General features: G+C 43.5%; 1 protein-coding gene across 5 annotated transcripts in view; it reads right to left on the bottom strand.

Moving 5' to 3' along the window:
• The window catches only part of SSH2 (slingshot protein phosphatase 2), a 611,356-nt gene that overhangs the window by 58,304 nt on the left and 530,462 nt on the right, over positions 1-22,590 (bottom strand). For all 5 annotated transcript variants that reach the window (XM_085649239.1, XM_085649240.1, XM_085649242.1 and 2 more), the window contains 2 exons: positions 21,981-22,045; positions 280-401 (listed from right to left, as the gene is read on the bottom strand). In XM_085649239.1, coding sequence (XP_085505365.1) covers positions 280-401; positions 21,981-22,045 — 187 coding nt within the window. The remainder of the gene's footprint in view (positions 1-279; positions 402-21,980; positions 22,046-22,590) is intronic.

Raw genomic sequence — 22,590 nt, 5'->3', positions numbered from 1 at the left:
TGACTGAACTTAATGTGGCTGCTCGTTAGTGATGACCCGTGCGCATCCCTACGGCGCAGGTCAGAAGAAAGCGCACTCTAGGCCAATAGAGCCTACTGGGCACAAGAAAAGTGTGCCTGGAGCTACCTGCCCCGCATCACAGGGCGACATTTTGCCCAGTCTACCCACCAAGTCTTGTCAGCATGCCCTAGACATCAGATACAGCAAGACATTAAGCTGGCACCGCTTTTTGCCAGCAGGATGAAAAACGAAGGCCTCAGCTGTGTCCAATCAATGTACCTGTCATTGAAGGCAAAGTCCATCCCCAGCACGAGGCTCTCTTCTGTGTCTTGCCGGCCATTGGTTGAGACCACCACCATGTATCGGGTACGGTTCTGGTACGAACTTTCCAACCGTACAGCCTGGAATGAGAGAAAAAATGGATGTTAGCAACATAGGTAAAGCTTGAGAAATGTTCTTAGATCCCTGCATCTGTTACAGGGCAAGCTCTGCACACAACATGCCAGGGAGTTGTAAAAATGGGTGGCCATGGCATCAGTGCAGTGGTGCACTGTGCAAAGCAGGGTTTCAAAGTGAAGGTAAGTTCAGTGTGCATGCGTAGAAGGGGAGATGTGCATGAGAGAGAAAGAGGGGGGTTTCAGCGAAGCACTCTTGCAGATCAGGGGGGAGGCATGCATTACAAGACTTCTATACTACTATCCATCCAAACACTTTACAAATGAAGTAACAAGAAGGTGGACGCAACAATTGACACCAATCCTTAATGCCAGTGGAGTCTCATGGATGCTAAAAGCATGGTGAAGAGGTTTAAGTGGTTGAAGAGGAAACAGGAACTGGAGAAGAGACGACAGGACCACCCTCCTTCTCCAAGAGTACATTACAAGCATTAATACTTGTCTGCTGCATATGGTGCTTATGTCTGAGACTTGAATAAAGAAACTTGGCTGGAATAGCTGACACCGTACCAGACCTGCCAGCACGTCTTTGGAGTTAGATCTAATTACGGAATAAGCTATAACCATGTCCAACCGCTTCCAGAGTACATCATAAAACATTAAAGCATCCGAACTGCCTACAAGCATTGTCAGATCCAATAGTTTTAGGCTTTGAATAGAAAGATTTTATCATGCATCACAAACTTAGCAGGTATTACATAATCAACATTGCAAGGTTCCCTCAAACAGAGAACAGGTAAGGCGCTGGCAGCACTAAACCACAGTTTTATCACACAGAAAAACAATTCATTTTTGTGATCTGTTGCAAGACCTTCATTTAAAGAGTCTCTCAAGTTTCAAGAGCCTAGAGTGAGCCAAATGGTCCTCGTTAATTTGTTCATAAAAAGGGAGTATGTTTCTTGCACAGAGAAGATGCAGGCAACTGTTATAGTCTCATCTATTTTCTAAATTTATATTCAGAAATACAGATTTTTCTAGTGCTTTTTCTTGGGGAAGAATGATTGGCTTATGCTGGGGTGGGTCTTCTGAAATATTTATGTTACAAGAATGCCAAGGAAAAGCGTTGATTTGCATAAAATGTGGCACTGCATCCTGCTTGCATCAGTGTTTATTGTGGCATGCTGCATTCTAAAGATGCGTCAGGACACGTAACAAATGGTGTAACATCTTATTCATGGTCCTCTGATGGTATACTGGTACCATCGGCTCCCCTTAGTGACACTACTCACTGCTAGACAAAATGTTGATGGGTACAATAATTTGGACAGAGGGCGCTTTGCTCACGATATGGTGATTTTAAAAAAGAGAGACATTTATTTTCCATTCCTTCGTGGTGCCCTGAAGACCAAATTTAGTGGCAGATGCGCCAAAGGATAGGCATGCTTGCCCCAACATCCAAACGACCTGAGGGAGAGAACTGATCCAAGACCTGTCCATCAAATCACACCCTTGCGCTGGGGGATGAGAGAAGTGTCAGTCTTCTCAGAACCGGCCAATTCCTCCCGCCTTCCTCCCATTCCGGTTCAAGTATTCAACTATTGCAACCGGTTGGTTAGTTAGCAGGTCTTCATCACCTCTCCTGTGTGGATGTGAATGCTTTGAGTAACAGCACACCACACAATTCGATATTGAGAGACCTTGTTCATCCTGGGATACTGGAATGAATTCACAAACTGCAAGAAAAGACATGAGCTCTGAGCTCTCTCATCAACATGTTCTGACCAGGTAGACCGGACAGACAACCAGAGGCACCGGAGCCCAATCCACCCTGACTAGTACTAATCCATCAGTATTCCCGGCCACCTGACACGTTACCAGTCTCCACAGACCCTGTGCTCAGCAGGGGAGTCTTCCACAGGAAACAGCACAGAAACCTCAACCGCTAAAACAGTAGAAAGAGTCAAATTGCAACGAAAAGGGTTCAAAACTTGCAGCCAAGAGATGTGTTATGCACATGCCTCTGCGGCTTCCGATAACTCCACCACTGTGGTCTGTCTGATGGATTTAAAATTAAAGTAATCTAATTGACTTCCCTAAACCAATTTTAGTAGCAGTAATTAAGAGAGGCCATTTATACTGAGAGACCTAGGAGTTGAAGCAATGGCGAAAACAGGTTTCAGGGACTGCACATATAGATTACAGATGAAATGTCACTACTGGGTTACAAAAGTTAAAAGGAGAATCATCTCCACTTGTTAGTTCTACCCCTGCAAGTAAAGAAAGAAAATAGCTCCCTCGTGCAGCCTAACAGAAGCTAAACAAATCATTTTGCTTGACAATGCTTAAAGGCTTCCAGCGACAGAGACTGTCTTTGAGGCTGCTGCAAATACCGCCAACACAAACTAACAGAATTTGCTGAAGGAGCACTTATGGTAAACTCAACTCAAATTTGTTACCCAACACTCGTGCTGTATGCCACATAGGGAGAAGTTCAACTTTCGGGCAAGGGTTGGCAATACCAACAGGTCTGTCTTATAAACAAAGGTGCCCTTTTGAGGCACTGTTGAATTTAGGCATACGTAGGTGCACTCTGACACTCATCCTTGGACACATGAATCCATTTATCCATCCATTGGCTCAATCATTGCATTCACCAACTTACTCATCCAATATAAAACAACAAACCCAAACACACACAAGATAAATTAAAAGAGGGAAAGTAGAAACATACACCATGCGGCCTGACCGAGCCGAGCATAAGCTTGCAATAAAAATTAAACATAGCAACAGGAAGATGTTTTGGATGGTACTGTACATAGCACATCATTATTTTACACTTCTAACATAGTATTCACGTGTAAAGGCAATGGCATGGACATTTTGGTGTGGTAAAACAATGATGCACTATCACAACAACATTGCAAGATGTTGAAATGGTACTGTCCATCTACGTTGCACCTATCCAACATGGCCAAAATAACGCTGCGAAACATGGCCATTTTGGAACGGTAAGACAATAATACACCATGGTTAGCACCATTCCAGGATGGCTGGACACTATAAATGAAACTAGCAGCAAACAAGCAGTCTAGCAGCACTATCCAGAAAGCTTCAGGAAGCCCTTAAACCAAAATAAACAAGGAGAAGCAAAGGAATGAAAGGTGATCTACAAATGGAGAAAGTGGAAAAAAACATAAAAGGCCCGGTCCACCAGCTTTGGCACTAAAGCACACTAATGTTCAGACAAATGTTTACATATGATCAGTAGGGCCATTGCTCTATTCTGTAATGCGCAGGATGTGAATGGCACTACAACAGAGAAGAACAATGGCAGTAGAGAGTTTGTAATTATATATATATATTCACTGAAAAAACCATAGGTTTCACACAAGTTATAGTTAGCTGTACATTTCACTCGTAAAAAACCAATGAAATTCCACGTTATAGTTAGTGCAGGCAACTATAACTCACGCGACCGCAATCCTCTGCTGATGCTAATACTGTATTTAGACACTTATTTGCCCATGTCTTCTTCCATTAAATTTTAGCTATACATATATTACAAATATTTTTTTTTCATAAAGACACATATGTCATTAGCAGAGGATTGCGGTCGCGTGAGTTATAGTTGCCTGCACTAACTATAACGTGGAATTTCATTGGTTTTTTTACGAGTGAAATGTACAGCTAACTATAACTTGTGTGAAACCTATGGTTTTTTCAGTGAATTTGTACGGTTTTTTAAATGCTAAGTTACTTTACGCCGTTCGTGCCGTGCGCGCCAACTTCACGCAGTTCGTTCCGTGCGCGCGGTGCGCTTCGCGTACCGCGCGCCCACTTAACGCAGTTAGTGCCGTGCACGCACGGTGGGCATGCCGTGCACGCACGGTGGGCACGCGGTGCGCTACGCGCACCGCGTGCCCACTTTAAGCATGATGGGCCATGTACGCACGATGCCCTTCGCGCACCGTCCGCACACGGAGGACATATTATGCGCTTCGTTCTGGCATGTTTTCTATTGAATGTTCACTGCACATGTTTAGGACATGCCCAAAATGTGCTCTTCGGGCACCTTTTGCACACTGGGGGGGGGGGGGGGGGGGGGGGGTGGAGGGGGGGGAGGGGGGAATATGGGTTTTGGTTTTTTTTAAATAATTTTTTACCGTAAGCTTATTCGGCGTTTTTTCTACAAAAAAAAAAAAATTATTATTTTTTGGCCTTGGATGGCCTTCTGGCACACCATAACCAAGGCTAGGTGGATAGGAGCTGTCTAGCCTGCCCCCTTTTTTATGATATCCAACTTTGTTTTTCCTCCACCCCTCCGAGTGCGAGAGAGAAAATGGCGGCCGACACTTCCTGGTTTCGACCGATTCGAATGTTTACTAAGATCTAACAGCCAATCAGAATCGCGCTCGCGCACGGCACCGTACGCGTACGGTAAGCTTACGGTTCGCGCGCTCGGAGCGCGCTTACAGATATATATATTGATTTAAATGCTATTTTCTCAGGAACTACTGAACAGATTTACACCAGACCTACAAAAGGCACTTCCTTGACCTGAGGACTACCCCTCTGCCAAATGACAAGTAATTCTGTTCAGCCGTTCGGGCTGTAGCTGTGTCTAAAGGTCCTATGGAAAAATGCATGGGGAAAACGCGTTTTGGGACCCCCCTTTATTCTCAGCCCCCGCTTGACGAATCCCCCCGAGACTTTCAGGGTAGGAGCGGAGCGTAGCGCCCCATTAGTTTTGAAAATTTCGCGAGGATTCGTCGACCGGCGCCAAAGTTATTCCAAATAGAATGTTGCGGATTTCCCATGGAAACAGGGTCCTAACTAGAACTACCTACTGGCGACCGCCAGTAGGTTATTTATATATATAGATATATATATATATATATATATATATATATTACCTACTGGCGGTCGCCAGTAGGTAGTTATAGTTAGGACCCTGTTTCCATAGGAAATCCGCAACATTCTATTTGGAATAACTTTGGCGCCGGTCGACGAATCCTCGCGAAATTTTCAAAATAGGTGGGGCGCTATGCTCCGCTCCTACCCTGAAAGTCTCGGGGGGATTTGTCAAGCAGGGGCCGAGAAAAAAGGGGGGTCCCAAAACGCGTTTTCCCCATGCATTTTTCCATAGGACCTTTAGACACAGCTACAGCCCGAACGGCTGAACAGAATTACTTGAAATTTGGCAGAGAGGTAGCCATAAGGTCAAGGAAGTGCCTTTTGCAGGTCTGGTGTAAATCTGTTCAGTATTTCCTGAGAAAATAGCATTTAAAAGCATATATATATGTGGGCGGAGCCTAACCACACATCCCATCCTGAGATCTGATTGGCTGTCAGCACTTCATCCAAGAAGTGTTGGCAGCCATCTTGGGACCAATATACATGATAGCACCTCATTAAAAAGCATTGCAGTTAATAGAAGGTTTTAAGACTTTAGTTACATTATAAATCATTTGTTGATGGTACCATACTCATTTTAGGAATTGTGGTATGTTCTAAGGTGATTTCACCATGTGAAAAAGCCTTCTGCTGGGATATCATGATTGAGAGAAAAATATTTTCTCATGCTTTTACCACAGAGGTTTGGAAGGTGATCTATAGGCTAAACTGAGAGCTTATTTTCTGTAAATTCACATTATCTTTCTCAGTCATGTGAGAATGAAGTCTGACATTCTCAGTAAAACATGTAAATCCAACAAGGGCAGAGACTGTCAGTTGATTCCTTTGTGTTCTACTGCAGCTTCCCAGTGTGTTCCAAAGAACTACTAGAGCGCTAACAGTCCTACTTATGATAAACGTATGGCACACCTGAAGCCATCTTGCTTGGATTAAAGTGGTAACTCTTAAAACATTTAATTTAAAAAGGAACAAAATGAGGGGGTTCATTTTTCCATAAAAAGTATGATTAGTGCTGCAGAAAGAAAAATTAGGGCACATTTTGAGTTACTTCTCAAATCCTCTTCTATTTCATTAAAAAATTCTGACATGCAGACTGAAACATGCACTTGCAATACCAGCAGCAGTTTTCCCTGGTGAGCAGTAGCTTTACTACAGTGATCTAATGAGCAAAAAGAGTGCTAACATTCTGAATTTATGGCAAATGTGTGACACATCTGAATGCCTTCTTGATGGAATCAAAGTAAAAAACTGAAAGTATTTCCTACTGAGGAGACTGCAGTAAATGAGGAAATTAGGAAACTTCATAACAAATAAGTCTCCCAAGATGGCCACCAGAGACAAAAGAGCCCAAATGTAGCCCAAATATCACCCAGATGTAGCCCAAGTATAGCCCAATGACAGAATGTCCCAGAATGTTCTTAAAAACAACTAGAGCGCTTACTGTCTTCATTATGACAAAAGTATGGCACACCTGAAGCCATCTTGATTGGAATAAACTGGTAACACTTAAAACATTTAATTTAAAAAGGAACACAATGAGGAGGTTCATTTTGCCATAGAAATTATGATTAATGCTGAAGAAAGAAAATGAGGGCACATTTTGAGTGACTTCTCAAATCCTCTTCTATTTCATTAAAAAATTCTGACATGCAGACTGAAACATGCACTTTTAATACCAGGAGCAGACTTCCATGGTGCAGTAGTTTTACTACAGTGATCTAATGAGCAACTAGAGTGCTAACATTCAGAATTTATGGCAAATGTGTGACATATCTGAATACCTTCATGATGGAATCAAAGTAAAAAACTGAAAGCATTTCCTACTGAGGAGACTGCAGTACATGAGGAAATTAGGAAACTTCATAACAAATAAATCTCCCAAGATGGCCACCGGAGACAAAAGAGCCCAAATGTAGCCCAAAATCACCCAGATGTAGCCCAAATATAGCCCAATGATAGAAGTGTGCAAAACACTTATTATTTTGTGTTTTTGCAGTGTTATATAGTGCAGACTTGTCAGGTATTGGAGTGCTTTACATGAGCATTGGTTACATCACACAAGAACAAATTCATTTTGGTTGTAGACATGGGGAGACTAAGTGATTTGACCAGAATCACAGAATGTCGAGCTGAAGCAGAAACTGCAACCTGGTTCCCCAGTTGCCAAGTCTGCAGTTCTGGAAGTAACACCACACCCTCTCCCCTAAGTGCAACATTTAATCAAGTGGTCAACTGGATAAAAAAACATAAAGATAACAAATAATTTAAAAGTGCTTTGTCGCTATTTGAAAACTCAGAAAATATGTCCTTATTTTAGTCTTTTAGAGCACTAACCATAATTTTTATGCCAATAAGACCCTCTCATATATGTAATTTCTAAAGGAAATGCTCTAGGTATTACAGTTTTGATTACATCAAGATGATGTCAGGCGTTCCACACTTTTGTAATAAATATAGAATGTTAGCAATCTAGTTGTTCATTAGGATACTGTTGAGAGGCAGAGGCCAGGGGCACGGACTCTGAAAATTGAAGGCAGGTAGGAGGGTGCAAAGGCAACAATTTAACCACACTGAGCAGGCAGGAAGGGCCGTGGAAGCACAACAGACTATGGAGGGCAGTGGAAAGGGGGCAGGGGCAACAAACCAACAATACAGGACTTGCAAGAGAGGCTGTTGGAGGGAAGATCTATTACGGGTCAAGGAAGCTAGGGGCGGTCCCCAGATCCCCGGGAGCCACCACAGAACTGAGCAGGAGAGTGAGTCAGGGACAAAAGGGGCACCTTAATTTGAGCCGGGGTGCCTAGGAACGCTTGCTCCAAAAATGAAGAAAACAGACATATGAGACATGGAATTGGAGGCAGAATACAATGGCAGTTTAATGAGAAGATGCAACTTCAAAGAAACCGCAGAATAGAGACATAAAGTACAAAATACAGAATCCAGATAATCATACAGCTGTCATAATATTCTCTGTATCTCAATTAATGTACTGACAGAGAGAGAGAGAAAACACATCTATAAATGCATCATGAGAAACAAGTTACACCAAGGAAAATGTTACCTAGGAACACTCACGTTTACTCTTAGAGCAAGCATTCCTGCAATTACAATACAAAATCTTTTAAATGCAAAAGTAAAGAGAACAATGGTTAAACATAACATGACATTTCATATAGGTAAAATAGAATAAGATACTTCAAGCAAAGCAGAGCAAGACATTTTAAGCAAAGGAAGACAAGAGCTCCCAGCTCTTGGGGAAAACCTGCACTGCCTGTTAACCTACATACAGACGGCGAGGTAGTCCGTCGATATCTGTGGGTGCTCCTTTTTATATCATTTTGTGGGCTCCTTTGCACGCTACATCTACCTACGTATGCTACCCAAAAGCTTCGTCTGCAGATTTTACAAGACATTTCGTCATTTACCCACTTAATGCTGACAATGGACTGGGTGAAAAGGTCAGTCTCTCAGGCCAATCGCTTATCGTAAGTTCCATAGAGCAAGCAGAAAATAATGAGTATTGTACGGGAATTCAATATATTCATGTATAAAATCTCCTCAGTTCTTCTAACTTGACGCTCTGCGGTTGCCACTTCCTTAAAAGCGGGAAACCTGCCCAGGAAGCAAGTACCAGTCCAGGATGCAGCCTACTGTATGTCGACAGTTTCAGGGGGATGTTGAACTTTGATACCGAGCACGGAGCACTCAGGTAGGGTGGGGGCTACTAGTTTGGATCAGAAGGCCTCGCAGACCTGCCTTCAGACTGCTATACACTAAAATTGCAGAGCTATGGTCAATTTAACAAAGAGGCCTACATATTGAACAGAAGGGCCTACACAGGGGTTTTATGCTGGCTGAGTGGTAAGGATGTCTCAGGATAATTATATAGCAACACAGGACCCGCTGGTCAATTTAATACGGCCTACAAATGCAGCTGGCAGGGCAAGGACAAGGGTCTCATACTTCAGGTGTGGACAGAACGGGCCAGGGGCCCCCTGTGATACAAAATCTACCCTCCTTCAAGGCTGTGGCAATGTAATAGACCATTGTGGGCAGAAGGAAGAGGCAATGGTAGTACAACCATACATGCCAACAGACCCGATTCAGCCAGGAAACGTCCAATGTTTTTAAGCTCAAATGGGCTTTATTTGATCTGTCTCCTGTCTACAATATCCTCTTTTTCAATGTAACTCAAGGGGAAAATCAATACCCCAGTTTTTTTTCAAAATCTCCCTCTTACCAAGTTCAAAATGTTCGCAAGTATGGTACATTGGATCATGGAAGGAAATGGGATAGGGACATGGACTTGGATAACAGAGGACAGGAGGGACATGGAGAGGTGCACCAAACTGACCCTGCAGGGCAGGCATCAGGGTTTGCAGCAGCACAATACACCACACAGGGCATGCAGGACGGGAGTGCAGCACAACAATCCATAGAAAGCAAGAGGGAGGGGACAGGACCATGCACATGGACAACAGAGAACAGAGGGGCAAGAGGCAATGGTAGCTAGCTGACCATAATGGACAGACAGGAGAGAAAGCTGCAGCATAACAGACCATAAAGGGCAGGAGGGACGGATCAGGGGCATTATAATGGAACAGACAAGCCAGGAGGGAGGGAGTAGGGCTGGGGGCAAGGGGGCAGGGCAGGAGCAGCAAGATAGCCATGGAGGTCAGGCAGGATGGGCACTAGAAGCAAGACACACCATGAAGAGCAACAGTGAGACTGTGATGGCATACACACAGACCATGGAGGGAAGGTGGGAGGGGGTCAGGGGCAGCTAACTGACCACACAGGGAAGGTGGGAGGGGCCATGGCAGCACAGAAGACCATGCATGGCAAGTGGGAGGGTTAGTGGCAGCACAATGGCTATGATGGGCAAGAAGGAGGGTGGAGGGGCATGCACAAAGGACGATGGAGGATAGAAGGGAGGGTCAGGACCTGTGCACAGACAAGAAAGTTCAGGGGAAGGGACCTCACAACAGACCACACGGGGCAGGCAGGAGGAGCAGTTGCAGCACAACAGACCAGGGAGGGCAGAAGGGTGTGGCAGTACAATGGACCATGTAGGACAGGAGGAAGAGGATAGGGGCATGGCATGTGGACAGGCAGGGTGGAGGTGGCAGGGACAGGTTACAGTCATCTGACAATGCTAGGCAGGTGGGAGGGGAGTGGCAGCTCAACAGAACACTCAGAGTAGATAGGAGTGGCAGGTCCATGGGACATGGTGGGCAAAAAGGATGGAGCAGGGGCATGCACAAAGACATCGGAGGGCAGGGGGAAGGAGAATAGGGGCAGCAAGCTAAGCACAGAGTTTAAGCAGGAGGTCAATGATGGGGCATAGAATTGGGCAATGGAGGGCAGGAGGAGTGGACTGGTACATCATACTAAATTGAGGGCAGTGGCAGCACATCAGACCATGCATGGCAGGAGGGAGGAGACTAGTCCATGGATTCACACAACAGAGGATAGGGAGGAAGGGGATGGGGCAGCAAGCTAACTGTTCAGAGAAGGCGGGTATTAGGAACTTTATTGTTTTTAAAACATTGTGTCTGTGCGAACTACTTAAAATATGAACAAGTATGCAGCATATTCTCACTTTTATTCAGGAAGAAGAGGACGTTTGTGACTGTGACTCCGGGCTCACTTGGCAGAAACACCCCCTGACCCTCCACCCCCTATCGCAAAATGTAATGCCCGTGAAAAGGGTAGGTGAACACAGTGTTATATAGAACATAGTCCTGAGAGCACGATTGAAAATGAAAACTAGATATAGTGTATGGTATAAACTATGCACCAAAAAGTGTGATATAAGATGAACCGGGCGTGAAATATAATATGCAATACATTGTGCGCAATGACAGATTCATTGGAGAGCGCGAGATAGCACAGGCACTAGCGCGTGCTATGCGATATGCGCCTTGGAGTGTAATATGTACAGGGCAGTGTTGTGTAACCTAACTAGTCTCTAAAGTTGTAATATAAAATATGTGCTGGGGAGTGTAACGTTGCATATGCACTGTGACAAAGATATGGATCCCAGATTGTAATATGTATGGCATAGCACTGTGCGTTATAACATAGGCATCGAGAAAGGCACGTTAGATGGGGCAATATAACCCGTGCGAAGACAAGTGTGGCATGACATATTCACGGGGTGGTGTTACAGTGCACATGGGCTAGAGAGTGTCATAGCATATGCACTAGCTAGTGGAATACAACACAGAGGTGTGTGGCACTCGGCAGGCAATGGTGGGTGTAACACAGCATTGGGCTCTGTCAGGAGCACGCTGTGACTCTCAAGTGATGTTCGTCCCCTTTCCAGAGAGTAAAATAAAAAGTATTACACATCCGGCAGTGGATGTGTGTTTTATTAACCGTGAGGGGGGTTTCTTGCATAGTTTTGGTCGAATTTTTGTCGAATCCCCTTTGAATGGCTTGGTGTGCATGTGTATTAAATGTGCCCGTCAATAGCTACCCATGTTTGTATAAATAAACGACAAGGGTGTCTACCAGGATTAGGCACGGTAGGGCATCAGACATGTCAGAGCTTCACTAGTGGTGTAAATACATTCCACGTGGATTCATTGCATGCATAGTCGCCTTTTAATGAATATCACGCAAATCGTCATGGTGATAGGTACGTACGGTTTGTCCAGCATGTCCTAGGTGTGTCTATGAATATATATTTTTTAAAAATAATAAAAAACAGTGGCCGGCCCTGGGGATTGGGGTCAAAAAAATATAATTAGGAGACTGGCCCTGGGGGATGGGGTCATCAGGGCAAACCAAACCAAACAGCCCCCCTTCTTAAAAAACTAAAATAAATAAAAGACTAGCATCGTGCCGGAGGCCATGCCCCCTTCGTGCAGCACTCTGCAAACGCGCCCCCAACAGGCATCTCCAGTATGCGCCAGGGAGCTGCGCTGCAGCCAGGTGTTCTGAGGCCAAGCCCCTTTTTACACCTCTCTGCAACGCAGCTCTGTGGCGCTTACTGGAGGTACCTAGTGGTCTAGTTTGACCCTAGGGACCCTTAGGATTCAAGGGGACTTAATCTCTCAACTTAGAACAGCCACAGGGCGCGTTTACACAGTGGTGAAGGGAGGGGACGGGGCCTGAGGTGACGTGTGCAAACACGCACTATGGCACGTTTTAAATTGGGGATATAATTTCCCTTCAATACTGAGGGCCCCTGGGGGCTAACTAGCCCACCAAGTGCTTCCAGTAAGCGCCACTGAGCTGCATTGCAGAGAGGTGGTCCAGGCCGTGCCACTTTTTACACCTCTCTGCAACACAGCTCTGTGGCACTTACTGGAGGTACCTAGTGGGCTAGTTGGACCCTAGGGACCCTCAGGATTCAAATGAACTTAATCTCCCAACTAAAAATGGACACAGGGCGTGTTTACACAGTGGTGAATGGAGGGGACGGGGCCTGAGTTAACGTGTGCAAAAACGCCCTGTGGCCTGTTTTAAGAGGTAGTTTTAATCCCCATGCCCTATTATATACTAGGGGCTTACAGAGGAGGTCATGCTAATCACAGGGGGACCCCAACGCATAATGTTCCCTAGTGTATGTAGGTGTTTTCACTGTATTCTAAGTGTCTTTTAACATAGCACTGGCTCTAGGACTGGTTAGTCAGACTCAGTTACCACCAGTATCCATCTGAAAAAGTTGAGGGTACAGGATGATTTTGCAACAAGGCTTCTTTCTGCTCTTCTTTTTGTTCTTTCTGCACGTTATCCTTCTTCCTGCATTTATCTTCGTATTTGAGGACTTCTGTTGCTTCTTTCTGCACTTCTTTTGTTTCTTTCTGTGCATTTTTTCTTCTTTCTTCACATGTCCTATCTCTGTAGGCATAGTTAGAAATTAGCATTTAAAAAACCTTTGAAATTCACAGAAAAAACCATAGGTTTCAGGCACGTTATAGTTAGGAATTAGCATTTAAAAAACCTCAGAAATTCACTGAAAAAACCATAGGTTTCAGGGGTGTTATAGTTAGCTGGACTTTTCACTTGTACAAAACCATTGAAATTCCCCCGTTATAGTTAGTTCAGCTAACTATAACTCGCGCGCCCGCAATGCACTGCTGATGACGTCACATATTACATCACTCATGACATGGTCAGTGACATCACTCATGACATCACTGATGACATCTCAAATGACATCACTGATGACATCACTGATGACATCATCCTTGTGATAGAGTGGCAGACCTCCTCTCACCCTAATATAACCTTTGATACACACATTCAAAAATAGAAACTAAAATTTTCAAAACAATGGACATACCAATACCAGTTACAACAACCTCTTCAGTAATTCTAAGATCCACATACACATCCACTCATTCACCAACAGTCCTATACAGTCACTCATACATGTACTCACTCATCATATGTACTCATACACCTATACATCCTGTTACACAATGCCACTCATTCATAGAGTTACTCACACACAGTCACTCATGCTAATAAAGAATCAAACATCCATTTACTTGCATATACAGTTATACACACACCACCATACTTACTTCTACGGAAACTTACACATACTTAGTCTTTTAAACAATCACTTATAGAAACACATACTTATTCATACAGGAACTCTTTCAATCTCTCACTCTCACATATACTCACATATATACACCAATAGTCACATATACTAGTTTAAAACATATGTAGTTACTCATAAAGACACTATTGAGACAGTCATTCACTCACTAACACACCCATACACACACTCATCCACCCATACAGTCCTGCACACATGCTGTGTTCAACCCATACAAACAGTGAGTCACTCATTCATGCACCTATGCACTACGTAATACCCCCCACCGAACCATGCAGACACTCAGACTGATACTCAAAAAACCAACTAATAACCTATATAGACACCCATGTAGCTACTCACCAACCCATGCAGCCACTTATACACAAAGTGAGAGACTGATACAGATATTTACATATTTAAACATTACTCACTAAGCCATGTATTCACTATGATACACTTAATCAGTCAGTTACACAATCAATTTTTCAAAAACAAATCATCCATTTAGACACTTATATACCCATTTATTCTTCCATCGACCTTGAGATATACATATATAAAACATATTTAATTTTCAGAAAAACACACATTCACTGGATGATGTAATCAGTGATGTCATCAGTGATGTCATTTGAGATGTCATCAGTGATGTCATGAGTGATGTCACTGACCATGTCATGAGTGATGTAATATGTGACGTCATCAGCAGTGCATTGCGGGCGCGCGAGTTATAGTTAGCTGAACTAACTATAACGGGGGAATTTCAATGGTTTTGTACAAGTGAAAAGTCCAGCTAACTATAACACCCCTGAAACCTATGGTTTTTTCAGTGAATATATATATATATATATATATATATATATATATATATATATATATATATATATATATATATATATATATATATATATATATATATATTTATGAATTGGTTTGGTTTACAAGAGCCTAAGTGACAATTAAACCCGCAAGGTTCTTTACAAGGATCTATTCATAATGCAAATCTTCTATCCTAGTGTTTTTCGGAGAGGGTAACCAACACCCAAACCCTCGTCTGCCATGGTAACCAGTGGGGTTCCATATCTCTTTGATTTCTGTCTAAAGGCTATGGCACATAGTAGTAAACATCCACCCTTGCAGGCCCAATGGCTTTTACGTAAGCTTTTCATAATACATCCAGTTTATTCCTGTTGTAACTTTGATAGTTAAATTATCAGACCCATGGTACCGGACATAACTTTTCCCAATAATCTGATCAAGCCAATTTCCTTCATCATTGTTGTATCACTATAACCAACTCAAATCTACAGATTGTACATAAGCTGCCAACCAAAACGCATACAGTGATAACATTTACAAAAACCTAGAATGTTACATTTGGCAAAAGAATATGTAAACCCTGCAAAAGGGGCATAACAAGGATCATGATAATACAAATCTTCACGCCCAAGGATTTGTCATGGGGGGTCAAGATCTAAAATGTTACATACTAGGGTAAGCTGTGAGATACCATGTAACAAAATATCTATCTGTGGGCTTTAATACAGAGTAATCACTATGAACCCTTACAAGTCTACTTACTAACAAATATTGTTCTAACTAAAAAAAAGTGAGCCCTAATCCCTTTGTCGTAACTTTTCAGAATAAACTGATCAGACGTATGGTATTTGACAACCTTTTTCTGATGATCCAAACGAGCCAATAGCTTTCTACATTGCCTTGTCGACATCACCATCTCAGGCCTATTGTATTAAGCATAGCTTTCCTATGAGGGATGCAGTCATAAAATAATTGAAAACACGCACAAAGTTACAGCTATTTAAAATATGTACAGCTCCCTTATAAGAAAGTTTATCCAGTATTGTAACAAAGCAAATCTTCTACCAAAAGGTTTGTCAAAAATAGTAACTAACACCAAAACCCTTGCTTAATATGGTAATGTGTGCGATTCCATGTGATAAAATACCAGTTGACAAACTTTAACAGAGCATAATAACAATCGTCTCTTAAATGTCTATTGGTATTAACATATGGTTTTCACTCCAAAGATGCCAGGCCTACTGCCTTTGGCGTAACTTTTCATGGTAAACAGATCAGGCTTATAGCCTTGATCCTTGGTTTAGCTACATAACCAGGCCAGTTCTGCTGCAGTTAGCTTATGCTTTCCCATGTGGTAAAAAGTGCACCACAAGCCCTCTTTTTCAGTGGATACACACAACGTCTGCCCCATCGAATGCTGTACTCAAGGAGATTAAAAAATGTGGGTGAAGCCAATGCCCCCCCCCCCCCTAGTAGCAAGCATTCTAAAAGCGTTTTTTCTGCTGATCACATAACATCGGGATAAAGATTTCTTGTCAAGCCAGAACTAAAAATGGGAGGGGGATTTAAATTATCAGTATACAATATGGTGTTTGCTGAGGACTCGTTCAGAATATTCTGCCTACTCCTTTGAGCCCAATCTGGAGGATACGATTAGCATATATTTGGAGCAGTGTGTTCCACTGAGGAAGCCCCAATGGCAGGAGGATCGACTCCGACTGGTGACCGTTCAAAGAATAAGAGCAAAGGAAGAGCTAGCAGCTAAATAGCTGCTACCACTGCAGGAGGTACACTCACAGGCCACTTGGTCATTATCTACCGACAATCTATTCACTATGTATAAAAGCAAGTGCTTTAGTTCAAAACCAGTAGATGTTCCAAAATGCATTTGAGGTCAGGGTAGGGTTGGGGCAAAAGGCAGACAGCAAGACAATCTAACTGTCTTGCTAGGTTGCAAATGAAGGGAATGCTGCTTTTCTTTTGATAGAATTGTGTCTGAGGCACACATTCTATTTTTGCACTGGCCTACCCGATCCAAGAGCAGAACTAGGTTAGTTTGTGTCAACTCATTGAAAATATTAAGATGATCCAAGTGGAGGCCAATACAGGCAGCAGAAAATTGTGTTATTTGATCTCATTTCTGGAAGTCATAGTAACAGCGCACACACCTCTCACTGAAGTGGATACATTCATCTAACATATGAACATACCTTCGCACTCGACTGATCAAGCAAGCTCAAAAGCAGAATCAGATTCCTGTCTGCCTTCCCAAAGCAAACATGTGAAATATCTGGAAGGTCTCACCCCGACCATAGAAAACGCTGCAAAGCCATATCAATGGCAAATTCTGCAATTCTTAAATGCCAATAATGTACCAGAACCTCTTGAAGACAGGGCTCATAATATTAAACACCTGCTCACATAACACTGGGAAATGGATGATTAGGCTGAGGTAAACATCTCAAGACAGTTAAAGGGTGATAACACCGTTGCATAAGGCATAGTGAAGATAGACTCTGCGAGGCACTGGGAAAGGTAGGTCAAGCAATAAGAAATCAAGTAGTTACACATCACCACGCTAGTAAAGCAGACAAACCCATCTCATTTGTACATAGCAGCTCCAAGGGTTACAACTCCATGGTGGCGAAGTTCTTAAACCCAAGTACACAGCCTTTTTTCACATCTGCCCCGTTCCCTGGACTCTCTCAGCCATCTTTGCTCAGCAGGTTATATGTACTTGCGATCACTTTAGGGATAATCACGATTAACACACATTTAAGAAGATCGAGGTGTCATGTACGGATTCCTTCTGAAAAATATGTCGAAAGAGTAAAAAACATGGAAGGACCTCGAGCTGTGCACTGTTGACCAAGGAGAATGTTCTTTAGCAGTTCAGCGCAGTGCCTGCCTCCACTCCCTCGCAGACTGAGGCTTGCAAACTCAAGATAAGAGTGACATTGATAGATCAAGATATCTAGATGCCAAGGTTTTTACCCTACCGCAGCTTCAGCTGTATGAAAGGATCAAGAGGGGCGTTAGGCAGAGCTGGCTCGCCTGAAAGAGGCTGCACAGCTGTGACTGGCAAGCAGGAAGAAGGAATCCAAGACCCGGCCAGTGAAACGACTTCTTTCCCGAGAAAGCTCCACCTAAAGGCCCCACGTGTGAAGCCCGGGGCTCAAAGCTCTGCAGGAATCTGGGCTCAGAGGGCCTTGGCTTCCATTTATTTTGTGCGGTCCCTGGCGTGCTCGCGCATAGAAAGAAAGCACTGCGGCTGACAAGAGACCCTGTGACACAGGATAACATCAAGGAGCCGGGGCCGCCGGCCCGTCTAATCTACCCGTGCAGCCAGCCAGCGACCGGCCGAGAGCAGCAGACCGTGGTCGCAATCGCCGGCAGGCCGGCGATAACATCACATACAATTCTCTTATCCCAAGATGAAAGAAAACACTTACGTGACATTGATTCGAGGTACACGGCAGCCCTACCCCATTACAGGACCGTCTCTGCAAAGGTATCTGGAGCACCGCTCCTCTGGCTTGGCGCAATTCCAAGCCACACTTGCATTAATTGTCTTAAAAAGCAGGTGTTTAGCCCCAAACAAAGCGTCTTCGGAGTCCAGAAAGCCTGGTATTTCATCCCAGTGGGGCCGAGTTATTTCACAGGTTCAAAGGCCAGGGTACCAATGGAGTGCAGTAAGCACATTGGGCGACGCCTGACCGAAGGAGGTAGACGGCCAGGTACTGACGAGCAGTGGCGACGTCGCACCACTGCTTTTTAGCAGTGAAATAAAGGGAAAATAAAATGAGAACCACGCTTATCATTTTGTCCTACATTCCGGCAGCTTTGCGGGGCAGGGCAGCTCTGCTCACAGGGCAGAGGAGGAGTGGTAGCACCCCCCTTAAGTGCACAATGAGTGTTTGACCCTTCATGCGCACTTTGCATGTTCCCCATGCAGACTACATTAAAGCCTGCGTGGAGAACATGGCCAGGCCCCCAGTCAGCATCTGAACGCCGAACCACGGCGCTCAGACCAATCACAATTAGCAGCATTGTGATTGGCTGACTGGGAGCCAGGGTGTGCTTCCTGTTCAGGCCGAACAAGGGGCTTCAGAGTCGAGATGCTGTGAGAAGGTAACTATTTTACTTTAGATTTTATTTTTTTAACACCCGCTTACCCAGAGTCCTCTCCCCCTCCCTCCAATTTGTGCTGGACGCCTATAAAGCACGTACAGATTAGAACCAGGCAGACTGTGGTCTTTTCGATGAAACAGGAGGAGTACTCTGCCATCTTGAAGAAGGGAGTCCAATGATCAAAGCCGGTAAACCTGGATTCAGATGGCTTCAACTTGTGTCAAGTTCAATTCACCTTCTGTTTGATGAAAAATCAATAAGAAAACTCGCAAAGAAGCTCAGCTCATGCTGCTGGTAATGCAACTTACATGACGCTTATCACAGCCGCAGATCATCCAAGGGCATGATTACCAACAAAAACTCATATGTGATGGCCCATGCTTCTCAAGGGTCAGTGTTCATTGAATACACGGTTATCGTCTGTCAGGGTAGACCATGTCCAAGTATCATTCTTGAAAAGATGGGGTCTCTTTCTTTGAGTTGCCACACAAATATGCAACGTCTATCACACAAAACCAAGAGGAGAGTGGTAGCAGCGGCCACATCTAGTAAAAAAACTTAAATCACTAGACCTGGGTTGTGTGAATGGAGCATTGGGCGAAGGAAACCGGTAAGACAGTAAAAGCAGAAAAGAACCGAGAAGGTCAAACAGATAATCTCAGCAAAATAGAGTACAAAAAAGCTATTGGGTGCACCATGTACTCGGGGACAAATATACACAATTTATCAATAATATAAATAGCCTTTCAATAGCAAATTGACTACACAAGAGTCTTCAAACCTTTCACCTCAGGCCTTTTCAAAAGAGTCACTTCTCAGAATTGAAAATAAATCTGAAACAAAACACCCCTTGAGGGCTAGAACCACTGTCATTATTCAGTGTTCACATTTTTCCAAAATAAACCACACAATAAGGCCTGTGATCACTTCGACACTGACCTCCTATGAGCGTTCATTCCTCACGTTTCTGAATTAATTTGTTTAGTCACAAGTGCTCTTGATATAGTCAGAAACGATCCCACCATTTTGTTTGTCTGTTAAAACCCATGTGTTGTCCGGCTACGCCCTCAGCAGTCAAGGAGTCCTCTTCAGCTTTCCTTTGAATTTCAGATGAGATTTTCTAAAAATGGGGTCTAAAACAGACTGAGCATTGTGATTTACGAGGCAGCGGCAGCTAAACTAAAGGGGCGAAGGCTACTACCTGCACAAGGCAATCAATGAGAAAGCAGCTAGACATTATAAGGCTATTGCAAGTCACTGAGGAGTTCCATAACCATATAGAGGAACGAGGCTGAAGGCCAAGCTCATTTATAAGGTTACTGAACTCCGAGGTGACTTGAAATAGCCTTATCACGTACACCTGGGGTACTTTATCCCATATAATACATGGTCACATCATCACCTTTCCCATAAACCACTTAAAACCTTGGTGCGTAGCTCTTGCATATGAAAGAGTGAGGATGTTTGCAAACATAAATAAAACCACTAGTACAAAATTAAACCCATCAAAAACCTGTTCGATGTTTCTTGCAAACAGATATTAGAAACAGTTCAATACAAGTCAGTTTAAAAAAAAAAAGCTGGAGTAGCTCAGAATGTGTATAAAGGTGCAGAAAGAAGGAGTGCAAAAAATAACCACTCTGCTCGTCAATGTACTTTATTAAATAGAGCAGAAGAAAGAAAAGCAATGTTCTGCTTCTATTGGTTTAAACTGCTACTTCAATTATGCTCCGTGACCTTCCCTGACTTTCATCTCAGCTGCTGGCGCTGGCAGCAGGCATTGTGACCTCAGCACTCTATTGTGATAACAGAATAGTCGAGTTCTGATGAATTCACTTTACAAATCGGCTACTTAGTCGCCGATTATACAGAAATTAGAGATGTGCATTAACACAAAGATTACAGAATTCCATGTATTTTAACAATAATAAAATACAATATTATATGGACCATTTAAACAGGGCAGACCATAAAAACATTTGCTTAGCATGTATGTTACAATCCCCATTCCATTGAGCATGGCCATTGACCAGTGCCATTACTTGGATCAATGCAGTTAATTCGACTGTACACATTTCCTAGTTTATTCACGTCTAGGCCAATTTGGGTATTGGAGGCAAGCCAAGGTACAGGTTGTGGTTCGAGTAAATGTCTGGTCTATGTGGTGGTCAGAGGGAAGTCAGTCTGTGGAGTTGCAAGGGTGTGCTCCAAATGTCTGACAATTGAGTTATATAATTTAATCAAACCTGAAAGGAAGAAAGGCGAGAAGATTTGAAACCAGTAAGCACGATGCTACATGGTGCTATTGTGTCCATTCGCATTGCACTAAAATGATAGCACATTAATGAACACTTTCAATTTAGACCTTAACACGAAGGGATGACACTACGCACAATGAGTCGACACAGAACAAGGCTATATTTGGAGTGTTCCATATCTTAGGACGAGACATTTTCTCAATCATTCATCTCAGTTTCATCTCATTCCATGTGGACAATGGCTTCTTCTGGGCCTCGCCCTAGTTTCATTCCTCTGGGACCAGTCTTTTGTCTGTCGGGAAATGGCACACCAAGCTACTGCTGATCCCTCATTCAGCAAGGAGTCACTGCGACACCCAACCCTCTCACCCCAGGCACTACGTAGGCACCAAGCTGGTACAGTGCATAACTCGTACCTCAAATTCAACCCCTACTCAGGGCTCTTCACCATACATAATGTCTAACTTATTGTTTTCTGAAATCTATAGCACTCGGAAACTCAAGTAATGACCCATTGCACCAGTTTGTAAGGGCACTTGCGGCAGATTATTTGCGTTAGAGATTGCTTCATCATTAATTTAGACAAAAATAGTGCAACTCGACTCTGCAGCATGTCGCATAGCACACGCTGTAGCCTACCCCTTCCATGCTTACTGCACTCTATAACCATAACCTAACATAATTTCTAGTTTTGCTACTTTAGGAGTGTCTTTTTTCCCCCCGTGCTAAATGCTCAAAAACGTCTTGGGAGAAAAGAAGCAACAATTCCCTACAGAACCCAGTTCATCAAAATGGCCATCCTCAGAATCCAATTTCACTCAAAGTGAAGGCTAGCAAATGCCTGAACCAGATTCAAGACATTTGGCTGTAAAGAGAAGCCTAGCAAAAAGAGAAACTCACCAGCCTGATGTTGTCCTCTGGGCGAAGAAGCGTGAACATTGCCTGTAGGTGCTGCTGTAGGTCCCCTGAAAAAAAAAAAAGCAGAACCCGGTGTCAAGGAAGTCGACTCTCATGCATTTGTGTTTCTTAGGAACGAAGATACTGCTAAATGTAGACATCTGTGAAATAACACTCCAAAATGTAAGAACTATAAAAATCATGCACAAACTGTTATTTTATTGAAAACAAATTAATGTACAAATTAATCAACCCAATAGAGTTGATTTTATTGCATCCCTTTTCAAAATACATTTAAGTGCTTTCTTGGAATCCCAGTTTAAGTCCTTTCCAAAAGAACACGGTATGTAACATGCAACATAATGCTCAATAAAGAGTTCGATCAACAAGGTTCTCTCATCTCAAGGTACAGAAGCCCTGTTAGACGGTGGTTCTGACACTATGGACCGCCCGGATTCTTCGCTTTTTGAGCACCTAATTGCTGAGCTTTTACTGTGGGGGAGCCTCATAAGTTGGGACTCACCCACAGTGAACTCAGGATGTAAGAGACTGCATGGGGATTTTACTGGTGTTCCCCTGGCTTGACCAGGCCACTGCGCAGCAGCTGGAGTAA

Source organism: Triturus cristatus, chromosome 3_2 (genome assembly GCF_964204655.1).
Source record: "Triturus cristatus chromosome 3_2, aTriCri1.1, whole genome shotgun sequence".
NCBI classification, from domain to species: domain Eukaryota; kingdom Metazoa; phylum Chordata; class Amphibia; order Caudata; family Salamandridae; genus Triturus; species Triturus cristatus.
Note: the sequence above shows the minus strand (reverse complement) of the source record. Positions and strands in the feature narration are given on the sequence as shown.